This window comes from Anomalospiza imberbis, chromosome 22, assembly GCF_031753505.1.
Source record: "Anomalospiza imberbis isolate Cuckoo-Finch-1a 21T00152 chromosome 22, ASM3175350v1, whole genome shotgun sequence".
In the NCBI taxonomy this organism is placed as follows: domain Eukaryota; kingdom Metazoa; phylum Chordata; class Aves; order Passeriformes; family Viduidae; genus Anomalospiza; species Anomalospiza imberbis.
The window spans coordinates 9,183,145-9,203,995 of record NC_089702.1 but is presented as its reverse complement, the minus strand read 5'-3'; the positions used below and the strand labels follow the sequence as shown (position 1 = coordinate 9,203,995).

At 51.6% G+C, this 20,851-nt stretch overlaps 1 protein-coding gene across 1 annotated transcript; it reads left to right on the top strand.

The window, feature by feature from the left end:
• The first annotated feature begins 3,607 nt into the window (after nucleotides 1–3,607).
• LOC137486731 (olfactory receptor 14A16-like) lies at nucleotides 3,608–4,555 on the top strand. The gene has a single exon (XM_068212190.1). It carries the CDS (start codon nucleotides 3,623–3,625, stop codon nucleotides 4,553–4,555), a length of 933 nt encoding a protein of 310 aa, XP_068068291.1. The 5' UTR covers nucleotides 3,608–3,622.
• The last annotated feature ends 16,296 nt before the right edge of the window (nucleotides 4,556–20,851 follow it).

Sequence of the window (20,851 nt, the reverse complement as noted above, 5' to 3'; positions counted from 1 at the left end):
TAAGTAGCTCATCTTTAAACTAATACCCCATAATTTGATATGTACCATAAACACAGCTGTGGGACAAGCTGTAAAAAAAATGGGAGGGACTTCATGACTGCAGATTTTTCCAGGCAGCTGCTATTCGTAAAACTAAATAGCCATGAGAGAACTGTTTTCTTGTGGAGAAGTCTCCATAACATTAACAAGAGGAACTTCTCTCTCAAAGTGAACTGAAGAAAGACTATTCGAGAGGTGGTAAGCTGACTGAAAATATTAGGTTTTGTCTCTTTACATTGTCAGGTTGTATGGAGAGGGGAAGTGTTCTGAAAGTTTTGCTCTGATTCTTATTACTCTTTATTTTAATTACTATTAATAAACTTTTCTTTATACCCTTTTAAAGTTTGGAGCCTACTTTGCCTTTCTCTTAATCCTATCTCAGAGCAGGAAAAGAGTAAGTATATTCTAGTGAGTGCACTGGTAATTAGCCAACACTGAACCCACCACACTAATTGATGCATTGGCCAAGAAATCTCATTTTGGTGAACCAAAACCAATACAGAAACTTCCTGATTAACTGCCCCAGACAAGAGGGAATTCAAGGCGGAGCCATGGTTTGCCAGGACTTGCTTGATCCTAGTGAGCCCCATGGAGCATTTGGAGCTGAGCCCTGGAACCTCAGGGCCTGAGAGGAGATTGCACAAACCTTTCCAGGAGACAAAGTCAGAAGGAAACCCCAAAGTGTCTCAGAGAATTAATGCATCCTACTGAGGTCCATCCCCAACACAGGCACCTCATGGACTCCTTGGAGGAGAGAATTGGAGGCCAGGATGGCACAAAAACCTCTCAGAGACTCAGTGTGGAAAGGACAATCCAAAGTACCTTAAAAACCTTGAGTATCCCAAAGCAATAATGAGCCCCATTGAGTGTCAGTACAAAGCTCTCCAGGGACTAATTAAAGCAGATAATTGGGGCCATGATTGCACAAACCTCTCACAGAGTCTGGATCAAAAGGGAAACACCAAGTACCTTAAAAGAACTGAAGTACCTTAAAGCATTAATGACCCCAATGAGTGTTGTTCCTAACAAAGCCTCTCAAGGGACTAATTACAGCAGATAATTGGAGGCCATGATTGCACAAAGATCTCAGAGACTCCAAGGCAAAAGCCAAAGCCAAAGTCCTTTGAAAAACCTGCAGTCCCTGGGAACATGAAGGAGTCCCCAGGGCCATTCCTGAGCAAGGCTCCCCAGGGACTCCTTCCAGCAGATCCTTGAGGCCACTGGAATGTGGGCTAGGGGGGATGCTGAGGGCAGGACAAGGGGGTGACAGTGCCCAGCCTGGCTGGGGCTGTGCCAGGAGGCCCCAGTGCCTCAGGACAAGCTGTCTCCTGACAGCCCTTGGTGGCACAGCCCCTGCTGTGCCCCAGGGCACCAAGACTTGGCTTCTCTTTGTCCCCACCTGTCATCAGTGCCTCCAGTTCTCTGCTCTGCCTGGGGCCTGGGGACACTTTCTCAGTCGTGTCCCTCAGTGGGACCCATTAAAAGTCAAAGAAACTTTGGAGTTGGATTCTGACTTGGAGCTCTGGAGAGGTTTCTGCTGCTCCCTCTCAGGGCCTGATGTTCAGGGCCTGAGCACAAAGCCCCAGAGGGTCATTAAAGTCCTTGTGCTGTGTCTGTGCTGCTGAGCTGGGCCCGGCTCCTGGCACCGAGGGTGATCCTGGTAAGCAAGAAGAGCTTCAAAAGCACATTTCTCTGGATGAGCAGCTCTTCTCCCAGCCCAGCAGGGCTGGGGCACTGCCTTTACTGGGGCTGGGACTCTGCTGCCTGCCAGGGACATCTCTCAGCCGGCCCGGGGAGCTGCTCCCAGCGCTGGCAAGAAGCTGTGGGGGGAAGGAGCCACCCTGAGCAGGGCAGGTGATGCTGCTGAGAGCTGCTGGCTGGGGCAGGGCTGCTCCCAGCGCCAGACCAGCCTGGGCACAGCTCCGGAGGACACTTTCCAAAAGAAGGTAAGCCTGGGATTGCTGTAAAGATCAGGAGCTTTCCTGAGAGTGCTTTCAATTATCTGCTTGGAGCAGGATGGGAAAGTTGGGGTAATGACAAAAAGATTTTTGCTTTTCATATATTTGTCATATATTTATAGTTCTGTAAATTACTATTATATAGTTATAAAACTATAATCCTTACCTAACTCCATTAAACAGTTAATTAACTCTATTTAACTACTATTACATACTAAATATAATTATAAACCTTAATTAACTCTAGTACATTTCCTAACCTTTCTCTTAGATTTAAGGACAATAAGCAGGCTGTCAAATTCATTTTTTAAATACTATACAGTCTTATTATCAGGAAGAGGACCTACAGGAAGAACATTTTGGTTTTTGACCAGAATGTGAGCAGTGATAACAAAACCTGAAGGCAAAGAATCCCTTGGACCTGCTCCAATGGGTTGAGCCAGGGGTATGTAACTGAGGCAACTGAATCTCCCATTGGATGTTCCTGTTAAATATCCTAATTAATCAACCTTAATAAATTGTTGAAATCAGGGGCCGGATGTGACCCATCCCCACTGGGACACCGGGAAGCTTCCAATAAAGGTCTGTTTTTTACTTTACTGTTCTAACACTGTTGCAAGGCTTTTTTTTCTCTTTTGATAATAGACAACAGGGGGAATGAGAGAAGCAGAACAGGAATTGTAATCCCAGAATCACAGAACATTCTGAGTTGAAAGGGACACACCGGATCATCAAAGGAATGTTTGAACATTTACAGACACTCCAGAACTGTGACTTTGGGTGGTCAGTCTCTCTGCTGGCAGCCTCCCAAAGGGCCTTCAGCCACTCCTCAGCCCTGGACAGCAGCAGCATCACCTTTGCAGGGCCCAGCAGGGCTCTCCTGAGCTGCCCTCGCCCAGCTGCACACAGACCCTGCCCCAGCCAGGGCCCTGCACACAGGCAGGTTTCTGTAGGGCCGGGCCGAGGGCACACAGGGTGGGATGGGCTCTGTGAGCGCTGGCAGGGACAAGGCACCTCTCAGGAGGGAATGTCCAGGCCCAGGGAGATGCTCAGGGAAGCAGAGGGGGCTGAACAGAGCAGTGCTGGGGGAACAAGCCCATCCAGCCCCACACCTTCCCTCAGCCACAGGGAATCCTTTGCTTCTCACATCTCTCGGTGGCAAACTCTGAGTGCAGCAGGAATGCTGGGGATTTCTGACCTCAGAGAGCCAGGATTGATGTGTGGGTAGGAAAAACACTCCCTACATCTCTTCCCTGCTACCCATGTCCTCTAGACCTGGGAGTGCAGATACTACAAGCCTTTCTGCAGTAGGAGTGATTCCCCTGACAAATCCTGAATATCCAGCCTTGTCCCTCTGCCACATGGCCACAAACCCAGGGCAGTGGGGCAGGGATGGCTCCTCAAGAGCCCCCACGCACAGCCCTGGCTGCTCCTGGCACACTCAGCCAGCACAACTGGAGCTCAGGCAGGGACCTGGGTGAAGGTTTGCCCAGAGCAGGAGCAAGGGTGGGGGAGTCCCAGCGGGACAGTCTACAAGGAATGGCCCAGGTTTGGCTCCAAGCAGCCTCTCCTGATGTGTCACTGTCCTTTCTCCATGAACAGGTCCCCATGTGCAGCCACAGCCAATGTCCAACAGCAGCTCCATCAGCCACTTCCTCCTGCTGGCACTGGCAGACACGCGGCAGCTGCAGCTCCTGCACTTCTGCCTCTTCCTGGGCATCTCCCTGGCTGCCTTCCTGGGCAACGGCCTCATCATCAGCGCCGTAGCCTGCGGCCACCACCTGCACACGCCCATGTTCTTCTTCCTACTCAACCTGGCCCTCAGTGACCTGGGCACCATCTGCACCACTGTCCTTAAAGCCATGCACAATTGCCTCTGGGACACCAGAACCATCTCCTATGCAGGATGTGCTGCCCAAGTCTTTCTGATTTTCTTCTTCCTTGCAACAGATTATTTCCTCCTGACCATCATGTGCTATGACCGCTACGTGTCCATCTGCACACCCCTGCACTACGGGACCCTCCTGAGCAGCAGAGCTTGTGCCCACATGGCAGCAGCTGCCTGGGCCAGTGGGTTTCTCAATGCTCTCATGCACACGGCCAATACATTTTCCCTGCCCCTGTGCCATGGCAATGCCCTGGGCCAGTTCTTCTGTGAAATCCCACAGATCCTCAAGCTCTCCTGCTCCAAATCCTACCTCAGGGAATTTGGGCTCATTGCTGTTAGTGTGTGTTTGGTATTTGGTTGTTTTGTGTTCATTGTTTTCTCCTATGTGCAGATCTTCAGGGCCGTGCTGAGGATCCCCTCTGAGCAGGGACGGCACAAAGCCTTTTCCACCTGCCTCCCCCATCTGGCTGTGGTCTCTCTCTTCCTCAGCACTGCAGCATTTGCTCATCTGAAACCCCCCTCCATGTCTTCCCCATCCCTGGATCTGGCCCTGTCAGTTCTGTACTCGGTGGTGCCTCCAGCCCTGAACCCCCTCATCTACAGCCTGAGGAACCAGGAGCTCAAGGCTGCAGTGTGGACACTGATGACTGGATGGTTTCCGGAACATTAATTGCGGGACAATTTCAGCAAATCAGTTCTAATAAAACATAAAATATTTCTTGTTGGTTTCATTTTGGAGCTCCTTTTACTTTGTTTTACATTTTAATGTTGTCCACAGAGAAATGTCATTGTGGGTGCCATTGCTCATTTTTTTTCGCTCCATGTTCCCTGTGGCCACAATCTGTGTCAATGAGGGGCTGCGCTCTCAGTGGCTTTCAAGGAACTAAAGGCAGCAAAGTTTTCTGCAGAGATGCCCTTTTGTTGCCTTGTCTGGAGCTGCAGCAGCAATGTCTGCGTGCAGAGCTGGGGGCAGATCCATGCTGGCACAGCAGCTCTGCTCCTGCTGGCCACACCATTCCTGATCTACTCCAGGTACCACTGGCCTTCTTGGCCACCTGGGCACACTGCTGGCTCATGTCCAGCCTGCTGTCCATCAGTCCCTTCTGATCCCTTTCTGCCTGGCTGCTGTCCAGCCACTCTGTCCCCAGCCTGTAGCACTGCAGGGGTTGTTGTGGCCAAAGTGCAGGACCCGGCACTTGGACGTGCTAAACCTCACCTTGTTGGATTTGGCCCCCAGATCCAGCCTGTCCAGGTCCCTGTGCAGAGCCCCCCTATGCTCCAGCAGATCAACACTCACATCCAGCTTGGTGTCATCTGCAAAGATGTCCTTGGTTCCAAGGGGCCCCTCAGTGTCACAATGTCCCTTTGGTTACACCAGGCCCTGCACTGTCACACTGGTCTCCTTGGTTCCATGGGGCCCCAAAATGTGACAAAGGACTCCTTGGTTCCAAGGGGCTTCACAGTGTCACAATGTTCTCATTGGTGCCGCAGTTTCACAGTGGCCCCTTGGTTCCATGGGGCCCCAGGGTGTCACAAAGGCCCCATGGTTACATGAGGTCCCACACTGTCACAATGCTCTCTGTGGTTCCACAAGTCCCCTCAGTGTCACAATGGACTCCTTGTTTCCACGAGGCCACACAGTGTCACAACGCCTTTCTAGATTCCTTGAGGCTCCATAGCATCACAGTGGTCCCTTGGCTACACAAGGTCCTGCAGTGTCACAATGTCCCCTTGGTTCCATGAGGCCCCACAGTGTCAGAACGGCCCCTTGGTTCCACTGGGCCCTGGACTCTCCCAATGGTCTCCTTGGTTTGGCAAGGTCAAAATGGCAAAACTCCTCGGTTCCACGAGGCCCCGCAGTGTCACAATGGCCTCTGTGGTTCCACGAGGACCCAGTGTCACGGGGCACTCCCTGGTTCCATTTGGCCCCAGAGCACCACAATGGAGCCCTGGTCCTATGGGGCGGCACGGTGTCACCATGGTCCTCTTGGTTCCACAAGGCCCTGCCTTGTCACAATGGCCCCAGAGTGTCCCAATCATCACAGAATGACAGAATCAAATAGGATGGAAAAGACCTCTGAGATCATCAAGTCCAACCAATGCCCTAAAACTGCCTTGTCACCCAGACCATGCCACTGAGTGCCACTGGAGAGGGACAGTGACTCTGCCACCTCCCCCCTGGCCTGCCCATTCCAATGCCCACTCACCCTTTCTGTGAAGAGCTTCTTCCTGTTGTCCAGCCTAAACCTCCCCTGGTGCAATTTAAGGCTGTGTCTTCTTGTCCTGCCCTCCAGCAGATCCACACTCACCCCAGCTTGGTGTCATCTGCACATTTGGTGATGGCGGGCTCGATCCCCTCACCCAGATCATCAGTGAAGATGTTAAACAGGACTGGGCCCAACACAGATCCCTGGGGGAGAGCACCAGGGACTGGACACCAGCTGGATGCAGCACCATCCCCACCGCTCTCTGGGCCCAGCCTCCAGTCAGCTCTTCAATCTCCCAGCGAGGAGGAACCTGCCCAAGCCATGGGTGCAGCTTTTCCAGGGAATGCTGTCAGAGACAGTGTCAAAGGCTTTGCTGAAGTCCAGATGGACTCATCCACAGCCTTTCCCACAGCCACAGGTGGGTCATCTGGTCATAAAAGGAGATCAGGTTGGTCAGGCAGGACCTGGCCCACTTAAATCCACGCTGGCTGGCTCTGATCCCTCGGCCATCCTGTGGGTGCCCTGTGATGGCACTCAAGGGGATCAGTTCCATAACCTTGCCGGGCACCGAGGTCAGGCTGACAGGCCTGGAGTTCCCCAGATTCTCCTCCCAGCCCTTCTTGGGGATGGGCTCACACTGGCACCTCCAGTGCTCTGGCACCTCCCTGGTGAGCCAGGACTGATGGTAAATGATGGAGAGCAGCCTGGGGAGCTCATCCACCAGAGCCCTCATCCCCCTAGGATGGATCCCATCTGATCCCATACACTTGTGAGCATCTGAGTGGCTCAGCAGGTCACCAGCTGCTTCCTCCTGGATTTCAGGGGGCTGTTCTGCTCCCTGTGCCCATCTACCAGCTCAGGAGAACTCTTGTCCTGAGGACAACCTGTCCATGTATTGAAAATTGATACAAACAAGATGTTCAGTAGCTTGGCCTTTTCCTTATCTTTAGTTACTATATCCTCCACTGCATCCAATAAAGAGTAGAAGTTCTCCTTCCCCCTCCTTTTGCTATATTTTTTTTTATAAAAACATTTTTTATTCTTTTTACAGAAGCTGCCAGGTTAAGTTCTGATTGAGCTTTCACCTCTCAGCTTCTCTTTCTGCATGACCTAACAGCATCCTCAAACACTTCCTAAGTTCCGGTCTTCCCCTGCCTTCCCACAAAAGCTCCATAGGAAGCCAGGACAATAATTTTCCTCACCAGCTCATCTTTTCCCTCACTGGGACAGGCTGTTCCTTCCCCCTTAAGATTACTTTCTTGAAATGTGTCCCTCCTTCCTCGACCCCTTTGTTTTTAAGGGCTTTTTCCCTTAAAAAAATCAGTACCTGATTTGGTACTCCCCAAATCTCCAACCTAAATAGGCCAAAGTCTGCCCTTCCTAATTCCAGTGCGGAAGTTTTGTTGCTGCACCTCCTTCTTTCACAGAACATTGAAAACTTGATTATTTCATGGTCACTGTGCCCCAGGCAGCCTCCGACCCCCACATCTGCCACCAGCCCTTCTCTGTTTGTGAGCAGCAGGAGACAGAGCTTTCTTTGGGAGTTGGAGTGTTACCAAAAATTCGGTAAAACAGAAAACTCCTTCACACCAATGCAGCATTAAGAAGCAGCATTCTTTATTCAGCCAGGTGCACGGGGGATAGCTCCTCCCAAAGCCGAGCATGCTGAGTGCAGGAAAGTTTCTGTTCATATTCTGTATTTTGCACACATGTTCATTGATTTTCCTGGACTAAACACCCATCTGATAATCATTTCCCCATAATCATTAATATATTTCCCCTCCCCTTTACCCATGCATTCTTCCATCCTGGGGTGGTCCCTGGTGGTCGTGGACCCCAGTGTTCCCATGGGCCTGGCTGAGCTGTCAGGACACTGAGGCTGGTAAACTTCCAGTTCCCTTTCTCACACAATGGGCATTGTGTGGTGTCCATAGGCCTGGGGTTTTGGAGAACAAGCTCCAGGTGTCAGCTCACCAGGTGGAGACAATTTATCATCTGGTAACATGAAATCACAGAGTGGGCTATGACATCACAGAGTGGATTATGTGAGGTCATTGAGAAGCTATGGCATCATAGACTGTCTCTGTGACATCACAGAGCAGGCTGTGACATCACAGGGCAGAGGTGTGACATCACAGAGCAGACTATGTTATCACAGATTTTGCTGTGACATCAGAGACCAGCTGAGTGACATTAGAGATTGGGCTGTGACATCACAGAGGGGCGGTGTGACATCCCAGGAGGGCTGTGTGAGGTCACTGGGTTGGTGACTCTGCCCCAGCTCCCCCTCACAGTTTCTCCCAACAAGTCCAATGCTGTTCATGCCCTGCCCAGGTCCCTGTCCCCCGGTATCCCCCTGGTCCACCTGGAGCCACAGCCTCCACCAAAGGATGTTCCACAGGATCCGCCCCAGAGCCTGACATGGGGAAAAGGGGCCAGGGCTGTGTGACCAGGACATCAAAGACATGGATTATCCAGGTCCCTGTGGCCTGGGTTGGGTTCCCCAGGGCAGGAAAGATGTCTGGCAGCTGGAGCAGGGTTAGGGAAGGGCCTCCAAGGTGGGGCTGGAGCCCCTGGGCTGTGAGCAGAGGCTGAGAGAGCTGAGCTTGTCCAGCCCAGAGCAGGGAAGGCTGAGGGGCTCCTCATCCCAGCCTGGCAGTGCCAGCGAGGAGGGGATGGAGAACACAGAGCCAGGCTCTTCACCGGGAGCCTGGTGGGAGACAAAAGCCAGTGGGTGGAAGGGGAAAGAGGGGAGATCAGCCAGGACAGGAGGAGAGGAAATAAGTCAGGGTGGTTACAGCATTTCCTCAACAGCAAAAGCAGCCTGACCTCCCTTCTCCATCCACCACTGACAGCTTTGCAAATTAGAATTGTTTGAGCTGTTTTGCACCACTCCGGGACGAGCATCCTGATACAAGAACTTAATTGTGTTTATAGATATCACAGAACCACGTTTGTCTAAAATGAATTTTAGTATGGAAATCACTTGTGGACGGTGGACTCATCAGACACTGATGGGACGTTGCACACTGCTCAGGGAAGAGTGTGATTGTTATTAAATTGTGTCCTGTTCAACCATGGTCTCTTGGCCATGAAGAGAAACTTTCTGTGCCTCTGAGTCTCACCAGGTCCTGACCCCCAAAGGACACAAACCTGATGAGTTGTGGTTCCCACTCCAGTGGTGGCGCTTGGATCTCCCTCCATCCCCAGAGCAGAGCTCCCTTGTTCCAGAAAGTCCCTGGCAATGCAGGCATGAAGGAAACAGAACAGGCTGTGGGGATCAGGGGCAGGGCACAGCCAGGGATTTGGGGTGGTTGTGAGCCCAGGGCAGGACCCGGCCCTTGGCCTTGGTGAACCTCATCCATGAATTGTCCTGGGCCCATGGCTCCAGCCCGTCCAGATCCCTCTGCAGAGCTTCTGCCCTCCAGCACAGCCACACTCCCACCCAGCTTGGGCTCACCTGGGAACTGACTGAGGGTGCCCTTGATGGCCTCGTCCGGATGATCAATTTCACTGACCTGGCCCCAGTCCTGAGCCCTGGGGACACCCCTGGATGTGACTCCATTCCTCAGCTGCTCTGAGTGCCAGGGGTTGGATGAGGGAAATGGTGTGGAGGGGTTGGGGAAAAAGTGTTATTGATTGTCAGCCATGAAGGGTCTTGATTTTCACATCTATTCAGACTGCATTAGAAGACATTGGGGGTCAATATCAATTGGACATTGCTGATATCAATCCATAAACAGGAAAAAACGGGAAAAGAAATCATGACAAAACAGTTCTCTCTGCATTGTTTTTATTATAGTCTGTTCACTTTGAATACACTTCTAAAATCTGTCTAATTAACTGCAGAAGAATTGAAAAATTTCAATTATTCACAGGGCCTTTTCTTGTTTGGGTGTTTTGAACAAATGTTTATGATCATTCCCACTGAATTCCTGAACTGAAGAGCTCAAGAAAGAAGAGGCCTGAGGAGTAGTAAAATTAATCGTCAACCTCCAAGTGGCTGAGGATCCATCCCCATCAGAGCAGCAATGACCAGAAATGGACACAGCTTTGTGGCTGCCCCAGCTTTGGGATGGGCCCTGGGCCTGGAGCAGGAGCAGCTCTGGAGGGCCCCAAGGCCAGGCTCTTGTGCTGGCCTGGGCAGATGGGAGGGCAGCAGGGGCTGCAGAGCTCTCAGCACCTCAGCCCCAGGGGAGCAGGGCACCCAGGGAGCCTCCTTTGGCCTTGGCCAAGCCCCTTCCCCCATGGCTGGGGCTGAGTCCTGGCTGAGCTGCAGCTGCTGCTGTGCCCTGGCCAGGGGCTGAGGCCGTGGGGCCAGTGGCCAGAGCAGCCTGGGCTGAGCAGAGCTGTGGGGCCAGAGCCGGCTGGGCTGTGCTGGGGAGAGGCCCTTGGTGCTGCACAGAGCTCAGGGCAGCTGGCAGAGCTTGCAGGGAGCTGGGCTGGGCTCAGAGAGCCTGGCACAGGAACCATCAGTGTCCATCCCAGCCTGGCTGAGCGTGCAGGGCAGGACTCAGCCCAGGCCTTGTGGGGCAGGGCCAGCGCCTGTGCAAGGCATGGAAAACAGGCAAGTGTCTGAGAGAGGAGGCTGCTCTGTGCCCTTGGGGGCATGGACACAGCAGGGAGGGGGCCCAGGACATTTGTCACCGCCCGCCTCTGTCCCCAGCCCTTGGCAGCCCTGGCTGCTGAGCCCAGCTTTGCCCTGGGCTGAGTTTGGCTGTGGCCCAGCTCCATCCTCCTGCGGGGCTCAGGGCCTGTTCCCGGCCATGGCCAGCCCTGGCTGGCCTCTCTGCTGGCCCAGAGGCCGGCAGAGCCCGGGGCAGGGCTGTCTGTGCAGCCCCACAGGTGCCACGGGCTCTGCAGGAGCTGGCAGAGGCTGCCCAGCAGGGAGGCCATGGGGCACAGAGCCCCAAGGCTGCCGTGGGCACCACGGCACAGGGGCCGTTCCCAGCCGCAATGCTCCTGTCCTGGGCTGGGCCTGCACAGGGGCTGTGGCACCATGGCCGGGCCAGCACAGGGTCACAAAGGGGCCACGCAGCCGCTGCCGGGGCTGGCAGCCAGGCCGGGCACAGACAAGGAATTGCTGAGCATGGCCTGCGCTGGCCAGGGCTGACTGTGCCAAAGGCAGAGCTCAGCTGCCCTTGGTGGCTGCAGGAACACTCAGGAGCCCAAAGAGCCTCCATGGCTGTGCTGGAGACCAAGGCCGGAGCAGGGAAATGCAGGGCTGCTGCGCCATGGGGAGGGCATTGAATTCCAGCACACACCTCAGCTCTCTGATGGTCCCGGCACCATGCTGGGCCCTGTTTCAGGCTGGAGCAGAGCAGATGTTGATGGCACAGGAGCCCTGTGGGGCTGGCAGGGACCTGCAGCTTGCAAGGTGCTCTGCTCTCCCTCAGCTCCTCTCTGAGAGATCCAATCCCAGCTCGGCACCTCAGGGCACAAGTGGCACTGCCTGTTCATGGGCACACAGCTGATGTCTGCCTGGAAAGGGGCACAGGTGTTAATATTTGTACATTTAATATTTTACAAGGACATTTTTATTATCTGGGTCACTTGAGTACTTTTAAGAATCAGCAAAGTTTTCCCTCCAGGAGCAGGAATTTCTTGAAGGTGTACTGATGGCAGGAGGAGAAATACTGATATTGCCTTCTACTTGTGTCACTGATATTCAGTTTATTATTTCCTCTCCCTCTTCTTTCAGGTGTTTCCAGCTCTCCTGTTGAAATGGCCATGTCTAAGGACCTCTCTTCGCTAGACCAGCTGGATCTATGCTCTTCCTGTTGCTCCCAGATCTCCTCCTCCAGATGCTCTCTGGTCATTCAAGTGCCTCTCAACTGACTCGCTTCATACTTTGAGCTTCAGGGAGTTGTCCAATCTTTCTGAAGTTCAAATAAATATCACATTAGACAACATCCTAATTCTGTTTATATCCATCACAGAATTACCTTTTCTTATGTCTTTGCCTAAAACTGTTCTTGTACAGAAGTCCCCTGGGAATGGGGGACATGTCAGATACTGCTGGGACATCACAGAGTGCTGAGGGAAGAGCTGTGATAGATTTTATGCAGTTTGTTAATCAAATCATAAGACATTGAGAAACCTATGCGGTCTGTTGGCCAGATGACAAGATATAAAGAAATGTTGTGAAACTTGCAAGTGCTATTTTCAACCATTTTATACAACTGGGTAACCAAATCACAAGTGCTACTTTTAACCGCAAACATTTGCAATATCAGCAAGCCTAACATGGACATACCCAAAAGATTGTATAAGTTGTAATGCGCATGAGCCAGAACAAGGTCACCCATCGGGCATGCTGAGGAAGACCTCTGCCTTCATCCCCTCAACCACCTGGAGACAGAAAGTGACCCCCTAGTAACAGGAAAGCACATGCACAGAGTACAAGAAGAAACGACACGTAACCTGGAAAAAGAACTGTATAAAAGACCTGAGTTGAAAAGGGGAAATTGCATGTCATTGGCGGAGCAGGAGACTCCCCAGCTGCCCAGCGCTATTTTGCTTACTTGCTGCTTGCTTAATAAATTACTTGATTGATTTGTACCTAAATTGGGCTGTTGGTCATTTCAATCTATAACAATTTGGTGCCGTGACTCAGATGCAGGCAATTGGATGCAGAATCCTTGACTAGGGAGGCGCCCCATCCCTTGTTTGGATGGCCTTGGCACAGGTGATTCCGGCACCTAAACCTGTAGCTCTGAATCCCTGCTAAATTTTTGGCAAGTAAGCAAAAGAAACTGAAGGTCCCCGTAATTTTTGTGCATGAAGATCCAAACAAAGACTCTGGACTAAGTAAGTATTGTGTGCTGCAGACACGCAAGGTGATCCATTCGGTCGGGGCAGGTATCCTGGAGTGTGATTGAGTGAGAGGTCTCACTGAGACCAGGCGAGTGCAGACCCTCTAGTAGTGCAGATCCCATTGCCCGCGAGGGCATGGGTCACGACCGAGGGGACCGAATGTGAGAGAGATTCAAGGGCACTCCGGAAGTTGGGATAAAGGAAGAGCAAGCCCTCTGATCCCATGGGTGGCAAGGGAAGGCTACCTGGGATATCCCCAGAGAGTCCTCTGGGGTTAATGATAAAATATTGTAATGATTCTCCCCATAGGAGACAAAAGGAAAAAGCAAAAATGGTTCACTATTGTATAGAAGTTTGGGGAGGGAAGCTCCTAAGAAACCCCCATATTATTTGGCCTATATTTGGATCTTTCGAGGATTGAGTGTGCTCGGAATTAAACTTATGGGTCAATACTAAAGAACCCTTGAATCCTGAAGAGAGCACATATGCCAGCCTCTGGATACCCACACCTTATGGGCGAAACCTGGGATTGGGGGTAACCTCCATATTTTCTCTTAAAGAAAAGAAAAAGAGGAACCGTGTGGAAGAAGACACCCTATTGTATCCCCCCACTACGTGCCTCCACACCCCGGGCCTAATGCCCCTGTGATACCCCAGGCTCAGGCCCCTCTGTCTCCTCAAAATGGAGAAAGTCAGGGTCCTCAGATGAGGACTCGGACTCAGAGGCCCCACAAAGAGTCACGAGAAGTATGACTCGAAGTGGCAAATCAGGGGAGGGCCTCTTTCCCCTACGAGAAGTCCCCATACTGGGACCCCAGCCCCAGCAGCCTGGACAGCCAGGACAGCAGCCAGGACAACCAGGGGAAGGGCATACACTCGCGGCCCAGCAGCCAGGGGTCGGGGATGTGTAAGTACCCCTAAACACAAAGGATGTAAGAGATTTTAAGAAGGAGATGGGGAAATTGTTGGAAGACCCCCTAGGGGTTGCCAAGAGATTAGATCTGTTTTTAGGACCCAGTCTCTATACCTGGGACGAACTGCAGGCAATCTTGGGGATATTGTTCACTCCAGAAAAAAAAAAGAAAAAAAAAAAAAAAAAGGGAAGTGATCAGGCAAGCCGGCATGAGGGTCTGGGACAATAGCCACCAAGCTGGTCCAAGCATAGATACAAAGTGACCCTTACAGCAACCCGATTAGAATAACCAAAATCCCGAACACCAAGCACAAGTGACAGACTTAAGAACAATAATTATTCAGGGCATTAGGGAATCAGTTCCAATAGGGCAGAACATTAATAAAGCCCTCAAAGAAGAACAGGAAAAGGATGAAACTCCCACTGATTGGCTTGAAAGACTTCGTAAAAGTCTGCAATTATATTCTGGGGTAGATCCCACAACCCATGCTGGACAGGCATTATTAAAGATCCAGTTCATCGCCAAACCATGGGTAGATATAAGAAGGAAATTGGAAAAATTAGAAGATTGGCAGGAGAAGGGATTAGATTAACTACTACGGGAGGCACAGAAGGTATATGTAAAGAGAGAAGAGGAGGCTCAAAAGAAGCAAACTAGGCTTCTGGTAGCTGCAGTAAGAGAGGGACAGAAAGGAGAAAGAGACAGAGTCCCCGTGGGGAGAAAGGATATTTCTTAGGCTCGGTCTGGGCCGCCAGGAAAGGGAAAGAGAGAGAATGTTTTTACTATTAAAAAAAGGGGACACCTGGCAAAGAGTTGTAGAGAAAGGATGCAGGACGAACAGATGTTTAATGAAAATTAGCAGGGTCAGGGGCTCTATGTGCTGAGGACCCCAAAAGGAACAGAGCCTTTGATAAGATTAAAGCTGGGTCCTCAGCGCCACGAAGTGGAGTTCCTCATCCAACAAGTACCCCAGGGATGTTTTACCTCCTCGGTGAAATTACAAGTAGTTGGGGAAAAAGGAGAACCTTTCAGGGCCCCTGTTATTACAGAAGTAGAAACAGAATCTGAGTACCAGAAGCAGACTACAACATATTAGGCAGAGACTTGATTATAGAACTAGACATAAATTTGGAAGTAAAAGATAAAGGGATCATAGTTTGTTGTGATGCACTAAATAGTTATTTAGTTGTTGTTTTGCACTGGGTGATTGGGAATTTGCACTGAGTAGTTTTTATATTGCACTATGTCACATTGGTCTATTCCACACACCTTTCCCCTCCCCCACCCTAAGCCTCAGATGTGATGGGCTCTCCCTGCCCTGCTCTCCCCTCCCCTTCTCCTCACCTGTGTCCCACTGGATGTGGCCTCTTGGTTCTGTCCCACCCATTTTTCCCTGGGCTCAAAACCCACTGGGAGTCCACTCTATTGCTCTCTCTTTCTCTTGGACGTCACCAGACACCTCAGCCTCTGTTACCCCCTGAGGTTTCGCCTGGATCTGAAGTGGCTTCTGATAATAAACAGGATTTGATCCCGAGGAGAAGAGCGCCTTTCCTCTTTTATCTGTGTCCATATTGGATTCCCACCCCATGATCAGAGGGGACAAAAAGGGATTTCCTATAGCTGGCCCTCCAACGTGGGCCTTCAGGGACCCACGCATAGCAGCTAGAATTCCACCCACGTGTGGACTTCATTGGCTTTTGGACAAGTCAGCTTTCTCGAGAGTTCTTGTCACTTTTTGGACGACGCGGACTTGCAAGGGCAGGACTGGCAGCCTGTTCTAGCCCAGGTACGTGTCGGTCCCGGGCAGAGGACTTCCTTGCAGTTCCAGCCAAACCCAGGTCCCAAGGAGGGATGAGTATACATGTAGGGACCCCGGAGTGACTCCTGGGAGGTGGGGGTTCATCCTGGCGTGAGGGAAGGGTGCTAGCCCCGGGTGGAGGCGTTTGTATGCGCACGTGGTTTTTTGCAGGTAGGCACAGCAGGGACGGAGCGGCTCCCAGGCTCCAGGCGGCTCCAGGTGGCGCGCAGCTCCGAGCGTCGGTTTTCTGCAGCACGGTGGGAGCCCAGGCAGAGGCAGAAAAGCCGCGGCTTCTGCTTTTTCCCCCCACGAGCAGCGGAGACCGGCGCTGGTCCGCGGGTCAGCCCGGCGCGGCAGCCACATGGCTCGGGACAGCACGGCAGCTGCCGTTGACCATTTTAAAAACCGTGTGGTTTTGCATGCACATGGTTTTGCTCTTGCCTCAGAGTTGGGGGAGGGAAAACTGCAGACACTTCCCTAGTTTGGCTGTGGACATTGTTGCACCTTCAGTTTCTGTTTGTGCTTGTGCAAGGAAGGTTGATAAGTGTGCAGAAAGGATTTAACATCAGAAATGGGTACAAACTTTTCTGCAACACAGACAAGCATTTATATCCAAGTTAGTGATACCCTAAGTAGTGGAAATGTTAGAATTTCCAAAGGAGTTCTGAAACAAGTTTGTTTGCTGGCTGTCTTTTCATTTCCCTCAGTTTATCCAGGAAAATGTGAATTCTGTCTCAGCCTGGGACAAAATCAGAACACTGTTAACAGCTAAGGCAGAATAGGGAGACAGGACAGTGTCTCCATTTTCCCCTGTATTCCTTTTGATTCAGAAAGAAGTGCTAAAGAGGGAAGTGAAAGGACAGCCACAACAAGCCTCCTTTTCTGCGGCTTCCCCTACCCTGTCTCCCAAACCCTCAGCCCCTGAATTGAGAGGGATGTGCAAGGCACCCCGAGAATCACAGGGTTCCTGGCACCGCCACTGTTTCCCTGGCCTCCCACCTCCCACTCAGTACCCTAGCTCTGGCAGTTGTGCGTGGGATGACAGAGCACCTTCCCTGCCCCCCTTTAACCCAGTTGCGGTTCCCCCAATCTCGCGTTCTGATCCCCCCTCCGACCACATGCTCGGGGGCCAAAGTGGCGCCGGCCACGTGGCGGCCCCTCCTGACTACCTTTCTTCCCACAATCCCTTTCGCCCACCTGTCCCCTCCCCCAGCCCTTCCGGCCCCATAACCCCTTCCTTCCCTCAGACATTCCCCCTCCGCCCTCCATGATGCCATCCTCCAACCCCGCCCCTGCTTCCCACAGTTGCTCTGCCCACCCCCTCCCCCCCCCCGCCCAGGTCCCGAGAGGATGGGCCTGGGGGAGGGGGTGGGCCCCTGCCCAGTTACCAAGGGGGTGGGGTGGGGGGTGGACCACCCTTGCCTGGTCCCCAAGAGGGTGGGGCTGGGGTGGGGGGTGGTTGCCCTGCTAGTCGCCAAGGGGGGTATGCCCCCCCCACCGGGTCCCATGGGGGTGGGGCCGTAAGGCAAAACCTCAGGGATCAAAACTGGAGGGAGGAAGCAATTGTCTTAATACCTCCTGTCCAATACAATGGTAGTAGAAGTGGCCCCAGAAATTATCAGCCCTTCTGCTACCAAACAAAATGAGAAATGTGCAAAGCCCAATTAGATTTTGGAAGATATAGTGAAATTGTTAGAGGCATGATAAGATCTGCTTTCACATCCCTTGAATTTGTCCCAACTGACCTCCAAGATCTCTTCAGTGCCTGCTTACCCCAGCAGAGTTTGATCTATGGGAAAGGTCCTGGAAACGATCTTTGAGGGGACTCCTAGTGGAACTTAAGCAAGGCACACAAGGTGCCAAAGAATTAGAAGATAATGATATTACTTGTGAACAACTATGCGGTGAGGGGGAATGGGCTAGGCCTGAAGATCAAACTCGAGTGTTATCAAAATTTTTTCTAGATCTCAAAGGCTGCAGAAAAGGCTTTTTACCAGTTGCTGACTGTTGAAGTTAGGGGTAGTTACCTTAACATTAAACAGTCTCCTTTGGAGAGTTTCTTGCAGTTTGTCGACCTGCTCCATGCACAAATGTTGAGAGACAAGTGCAGGGCCCCGTGGCACAAATGGAGATAGTTAAAGAGATGGCACAGAAAAATGTCAATGAGTTCTGCAGTAGGGTGCTCCTGGGACTGCCTCTCAACCCTCCACCTACACTGGCAGAGATGATCGAAGCGTGTGCTAAGAAGGCGGAACTGTTTGCACAGGAGGCGTGGGCAAGGTTGACAAACTCAGAGACTGTGGCAGCTGTGTCTCCAGGAGTGAGGAGGCAACAGATGTCACTGGAGCAGCCCCAACATGTCATCTGCTTCCACTGCAAGAAGCCAGGACATTTTGCCCAAAACTGCCCCCACAACCAGCCACAAAGGAAGATCATAAAACAAAAGAACTGGGACACGAGCGCAAGCCCGCCCTGCGCCATGACATAAATACAGCGGGCTTCCCCATGAAGAAAACCTCTCAGAACAGAAAAGGGGGAGGAAGGGAGGCAGGGTGCAGGACAACAAGAGAAAAGTTTGCATGGCAAAATTTGGCAGCCTCACAAACATTTCAAGCTTGTAACCACCAAAGCTTTTGTTTTCAGGTCTACCCAGTGGACAGTCATTGGAGTGGACCCGCTAGAGGACTCACAAGACTTGACAAAAGATCGCATGGGACTGGACAGTGAGTACTTTGTTACTGGGAACACCACACACACCTGTGGAGATTGAGGTGGCTCCCATGACCATCAAGAGGGACATAGCCAACCTCATTCTCCTGGCACGCTGTCCACAGCCATCCTTCTATTTGGCAAAGGGGCAAATCATTGCCCAGGCCATCCCAGTTCCAGCAGAAATCCCAGTAGATGACAAACCGCCAGGCGTCTACTGGGAGGACAAACCCATTATGGGATGCACCCTAATGTGTGGGGCAGACCATCTCCACATAGAAGGGTTGCTTGACATGGGGGCAGATGTGACAATCATACCTGAAAGGTTGTGGCTGTCACATTGGGATTTGCAACCCATGGCTCGCAACATCCAAGGTGTAGGAGGAGTTACATTGGCAAAGATATAAAAAAGCATTGTGCAAATAGAGGGGCCGGATGGAAAACTGGCTAGTGTCCGTCCGTTTGTCACTGATTACAAAGCTCCTTTGTGGGGGAGAGACATCATGTCCCAGTGGGGGGTCAAATTGGTCATCCCTAAGACACCCCAGGATTTTTTAGAAGCGGCCACTGTGGAACGCCCTACCCACAAGTTAACATGGCTGGATGATAATCCAGTCTAGGTAAATCAGTGGCCACTCAACAAAGAAAAGGTGAAAGCGCTCGAGGAGCTCATAGAGGACCAATTGGCAAAAGGTCACATTGAAGAGACAACCAGCCCTTGGAATTCCCCAGTCTTTGTAATAAAAAAGCCAAGGAAGGATAAATGGCGGCTCCTCCATGATTTAAGAGAAATAAACAAGGTAATTGAGGACACGGGGTCACTCTAAACAGGGATGCCCTCCCCAACAATGCTTTCCCAAAACTGGCAATTGGCTGTCCTGGACATCAAGGACTGTTTTTCCCATATTCTCCTACACTCGGAAGATGCACCATGGTTCGCCTTCTCTGTTCCTACCATCAATCAAGAAGCCCCAATGAAGCACTACCACTGGAGAGTATTGCCCCAGGGCATGAAATGCAGTCCTCATTCCTCATGACAAAAGGAGCTGTAGGCCACTCAAGGCACTTACAGTGTTCACTAATGCGTCCGGGGCATCCCACAAGTCAGTGATGACTTGGAGAAATCCCCAGACTCAGCATTGGGAAGCTGATGTTGAGTTTGTGGAAGGTCACCCCAGGTCACTGAACTGGCCGCAGTAGTGAGAGCCTTTGAGAAGTTCTCGGAGCCAATTCATTTGGTCACCGATTCAGCCTACGTGGCAGGAGTAGTGTCCAGGGCAGAGCAGGCAGTTCTCAAAGACATCGAGAACAAGCATCTCTTCAGGTTGCTCTCAAAACTAATTTATTTAGTTTCACAGCGAGAGCATCTGTTCTATGTGATGCACGTGAAGTCACATACTGATTTGTCAGGCGAGATCGCAGAAGGTAATTGCAAAGCAGATTCCCTTGCTGCCCCAGCAGAAATGGCACGCCTTCTAGACATCTTCCAACAGGCAAAGCTAAGCCACCAGCAATACCACCAAAATGTGCCAGGTCTGATCTGTCAGTTCCAACTCACACGGAGTCAGGCTTGAGCCATTATGGCCACCTGTCCCAATTGCCAGCTCCAAGCAGTGCCATCTCTGGGTGTTGGGGTTAACCCCCGAGGCCTTGGGAGCTGTGAAGTGTGGCAAACAGACATAACACACATTCCCAGTTTTGGTCGCCTGAAATATGTGCATGTAAGCATAGACATATATTCGGGCACAGTTTGTGCCTCTGCCCACGCACGAGAAAGGGCTGTGCATGCCAAAAAACACCTGGTGCAAGTCTTTTCAGTGTTGGGGATCCCTGGAGAGATTAAGACCAACAATGGCCCAGCATATGCCTCCAAGGAGTTCCTAGAGTTTGTCCAGCAGTGGGGAGTGGAGCATAAGACAGACATTCCTCACTCCCCCACGGGTCAAGCTGTGATTGAGTGTGCCCACCATACGCTCAAGCAAGTCCTAGCTAGGCAGAGGAGTTCAACAGCATGGATGTCACCAGAGCAAAAGCTCTGCACAGCCCTGTTCACCATTAACTCTCTAAATTGTTCATTTGAAAATAAGAGTCCTCCAGTAGTGCATCATTTTAACAGCAATAATCAGTTCAAATTGTCACAGCGTCCACCAGTCCTCATTAGAGACCCAGAAACTTGGGAAACCAAGGGTCCTTATGAGCTCATTACCTGGGGGTGTGGCTACGCGTGTGTGTCCACCCCCACAGGCCCACGATGGATACCCCAAAACTGGGTAAAACCTTTCATGCCCAAAAATCCAGCTCCAGCAGACGGGGATGAGAAGCAAGCAGCCGTTGCCTCAAAAAGAAGATGACGCTGAGAAGAGGAAGAAGAACCTTCTCGAGAGATCTAGTTAGGTTCCAACAGACCCCTAACCTTTAATGTGCTTTAAAATGTTTGTTTTTTCTTTCAGAAAAGAAAATTACCTCCCACTAACCTCACAATGAGCCCTGAGTTGTCATCCTGTTAGCACTGAGCAGTCTGA